The sequence below is a fragment of the Triticum aestivum genome, chromosome 6B, assembly GCF_018294505.1.
Source record: "Triticum aestivum cultivar Chinese Spring chromosome 6B, IWGSC CS RefSeq v2.1, whole genome shotgun sequence".
Classification (NCBI taxonomy): Eukaryota; Viridiplantae; Streptophyta; class Magnoliopsida; order Poales; family Poaceae; genus Triticum; species Triticum aestivum.
Window position 1 is genome coordinate 628,203,286 of NC_057810.1, and position 4,237 is coordinate 628,207,522.

General features: G+C 48.2%; 1 protein-coding gene across 1 annotated transcript; it reads left to right on the forward strand.

Moving 5' to 3' along the window:
* The first annotated feature begins 261 nt into the window (after positions 1-261).
* Positions 262-1,245, forward strand: LOC123134611 (uncharacterized). Its single transcript, XM_044553830.1, has one exon. It carries the CDS (start codon positions 334-336, stop codon positions 940-942), a length of 609 nt encoding a protein of 202 aa, XP_044409765.1. The 5' UTR covers positions 262-333; the 3' UTR covers positions 943-1,245.
* The last annotated feature ends 2,992 nt before the right edge of the window (positions 1,246-4,237 follow it).

Below are 4,237 nucleotides of genomic sequence, written 5' to 3' on the forward strand. Positions count from 1 at the left end.
CTTCACTAAAAATTACAGGAGATCACAAAGAAAATTGTAGCATGAGGCTATAAAATGCTTTGAAATTTCCACTATCCCACGTAATTCCTTTAAGCAATCCTACAATCACTAGTATAACATACGAAATTCCAAGCACCCCCTATAACGAATTTCGAAATGCCACTTGTGGTTGAAATCCTCCATGTTCTCATAATTTGTTTGTTCTTTAAGAAAGCAAAAATATCTCTCGCATTGCAATACGAGGATAACACATGCGCGGCCTTCATTCTTCTCTGATTCTCTCGTCTTCCCACGCACGGACGAACGGTCACAACTCACAACCCACACTCCCACATGCCACAGCACTCCAAGCAGGCGGCCATGGAGTTGTTCCTTCTCCCTTCCCGTGCCACCGTCTCCCGACGGCTCCAGCCAACCGCCCCACTCCGCCGCGCCAGCGCGGCCACCTTCCGGCCGTCGGCCAGCTCCGGCAACGTCGAGGCCACCACCGGCGCCACGGCGACGACGTCGGCAGCCAAGACCGGCCAAGAATGGCGCGCGGGCGGCCGTCAGGGCCAGGCGCGGTTCGGGCTCGACCTGGACCTGTCCGAGGAGATGAGGCGTGATATGATGTGGCGGATGCTAGCCTTCCCCGCGGCGGCGGTTGCGGCGGAGGCCGCTCTCCTGTGGGCGCTCAACAGCGGCGTCGACGCGCCCGCGTGGGCCGGCAAGGCGGGCTCGGCCGTGCTGTTCGCTGCGGGGCTGCTCGGGTCCCAGTACGGGTTCTTCTCCTCGAGGTGGGACGCCGCGGAGACGGGGTCGGTGGTGGGGTGGAAGCTCGCCGCCCGGCACTGGAACGCCCTATCCATGGCCAGGGGTTCGTCCATGGAAGAGGAAGATGAGGAGGACGACGAGGAGTGGGAGTGGGTGTACGAGGAAGACGAGGAAGAAACTGACGATTAGTTGGGTAGATACCGTCTGTGATAGCAAGGTAATTGGTTGGATTAAACCTTGTACTAAAATGCATGTGACAGTGCCCGGTTTGGTTAAACCACATGCAGTAAATAGAATGGTTACATGTAGGCGTAGAACTACCACTTCGTTCTTTTCCTGTCATTTCTGTATCGACTCCTGTGAATATAGTCACCATACTTTTCTTTTTCTTACAACGTTCACAATTGACATATATAGGGAATATTTGACAATCTGTAAGATGAACAGATTCTAACCCTCTTCTTAAAATTTAAATTGCAGTCATTTCTAATATCTTTCAGTTTCTGTTCTCTGCCCACATGCTAAGGTATTGTTTGTTTGGGCTTCAGTTTCGACAGAATCAGTTAGGGATTCGCTGTGTTGGCAAAGCCGGTTCGACATAATCCCCTTTGGCGTTGAAGTAAACTAGGACGTGCTTCAGCCCAATATCTGAAAATAGCCCGAATCAGATTTTGGCTGGTTTTTCAATGACTGATTGTTTGTTTCAGATTCAGCCTTCTCAAAGCTGTATATTGTTTCTAAAGCTGTATACTCTGTAGGCTGTCTTTCAAAAAAACTACTCTGTAGGCTGTAGCAGTCTTGACCAACATAAATAGTACATGGTAATGTGGTGCATCATACTTTTTTGACGAGTCATGTATACGTACGGCAACTTTTGTTCGACAATCATCAGCAGCCGTTGATTCAATTCCACGTACGAGTGAGATCACGTCGTACAAAAATAGTTCGCACTTTAATCGTATGCAGAGCAATTTCGTTTTCTGACTTCTTCCATCAAAATTTCTTACACTGAATAGTGCCGTACACAGATCATGAATTTGATGTTGCATACTCCCTCCGTTCTCAAACATAAGTCTTTTTAGAGATTCCAACAAGTGACTAGTACATACGAAGCAAAATGAGTGAATCTACACTTTAAAATATGTCTATATACATCCGTATGTATGTTATAGTCTATTTGAAATGTATAAAAAAACTTATATTTAAAAACGGAGGGAGTATGTTCTAAAGCGCAGCGGATAGAGGCGGTGGTGACGGGGCTGCCCCCACTAAATATATTCAATTATCAAATGTGTGTAAAATACCGTTGTTTTGTTTAGATGCCTACTTTCTTTGGAATTCTTTTCTTCGAGATAGCAACGTGACAAATATTCTTTGGACTCGGGGAAGACAACATCGCACATCCGAGCTACCTTGCTTCATATTTTGTCTACAAGATAGCAAGCGTGACAGAGATTCTTTAGAGTTAGAGAACACAACATCCCACATTAGAGTTATGCTGAATGGAGCGAGGTAACTATTGTAAATATTTTTTTGACTAATCTAATCCACGAGTAAGCAGTAAACATGGCAAATACGGTATGTATCTCATACCTAAGCATGCTAGCACGTACAGTACATAGAATCGAAACATCTATGAACAATATATATACGGCCAGCACATGAACGATCAGATAGGGGATGAACGAGTCATACCCTCCGGTTGGCCAAGCCAACACGGCGGCGGCCAAGGCCTTCTTCTTGGCGACTTCGTCGTTGGCCATGGAGTCGATGTAGAGGAAGTAGTGGAAGCAGAGGCGGACGGAGATAGGGACGGATCGGGAGCAGTCGCGTCGAGATGCTCCTCAAAAACCTTATTATCGTTCTCCCGGGCAGGATCTCGAACGACAGGGTTCCAGAGGCACCTGCTCTCCCGATCAACCGTACACGCGGTCGTCGGGATGGGATCGTCGGAAGCAGCACAGAGAGAGAAACAGTAGAGACGGCTAGGATTGTGCGAGAGGGAGTGAGTGAATTGAATTAGGGTTCACTCCACTGGCCAGCGCCTTCTTATATAGGTCGTCGTGTAGATGGGCCTGGGCTCAGGCCCATGACCGAGTCCCTCAACATCCCACAGTTCAACATCTCGGACAGTGGCACTTCCGTAAGCGACTCATTAATTAATCCAAGATTAATTAACCATTCCTGACCGGCAAAAATAAGCTTCAGCTCGGCTCATTCCCGCAACATGCAGCGCACGCGCATCGTGACGAGGCGTGCGGGGGCGGGCGACGGAGAAGAAGGAGCGCTCATGTACATCTCTTATTTCCAAGCTCTCAATAGCAAGTGGTAGAGCAACCTTTATAAAGAGGTATCACTCTTCTTACTATAGCAATATGGTGCTAAACTTCCCACACTTCCCACCACTTGTCGTGCACATAAATGAGCCTTAGAGATTAACCAGTGATTATTGTCTTATATGGGCCTAAGCCCATCCATAATCCATAAGTAACCACAAACATGTGCATGCGAGGAGCAAGAGAGAAAAAGAGAAAAACATTGACGTTTGTTGTAATTTGGATGGATATTTCCTTTCAAAGATCTGCTTTTCATGGCAATGCACGGGCATTAAACTAGTAGAAGGACTGATGCGTAGCATCCCTCGACCATCCACATGGACATTCCGTCACCACCACTAGCACAAAGAGGACCAATGACAAGAGCTCGCGCACGTGCCATTGAAACCGAGATTAACTCTTTCCTCTTCGAACTTCATTCGGATTCACACGAGAGTTGGGTCCTACCTCAAATGGAAACGTTGTGCATTCTTAGGTACCAAGAATAATTCCATGAAGAAGCAAGGAGGGAGACCCAAGCACCTATATGGCGGAGGAGAGGGAAGAAGGGAATGAGAAGATCGAAGTTGGGGAGGTCCTGGACACTCCGGGTGCCCGGCCCCCGCTGCCTAGGCGCTGCCCCAGCCCGTCCCGGATTCCCGGTCTCCCCGCGTGGGAACCAACAACCCACCTCGGGTGTCCGGGCCATCACCCACGGGTGCCCGGTCTCCTCTGTGGCGCCTGCCTCTGACCGGTATGGGTGCCCGGACTCCACCAATTATGCCTGCGCGCAATTAGGGTTAAAAGACCCTTGTACCCCTGTTTTCCTCTTATTTCGTCCCTAGGCTATAAGACCCCTCACCTAGCTCGTTTTTAGGGTTAGCAAAGTATTGGATAGACATTGAGAGAGCTTTGCTCATCTTCCCCTCCTCTTGGAGATCAAGACCTCCTAGGAGAAGAATCCTTGTGGATTTCAAGGCCTCCTCTTGGAGAAGATTATCATCAAGACCTCACCTCTCTTGGGAGTGGGAAGAACTTTACACTAGTGCTATTTTCCTTGAATTATTCTTGTATGCTTGTGGATCTCATGTATGCTACTATAGTGGATGTGTGATTTGGGTTTGTTTGAGTGATTCTCCTCTTGTGTTCTTGTGTGTTCATCACTTTTC

What these genes read in the sequence shown, in the direction of transcription:
- LOC123134611 (XM_044553830.1), top strand. Translation starts at nt 334, where the DNA reads ATGCCACAGCACTCCAAGCAGGCGGCCATGGAGTTGTTCCTTCTCCCT.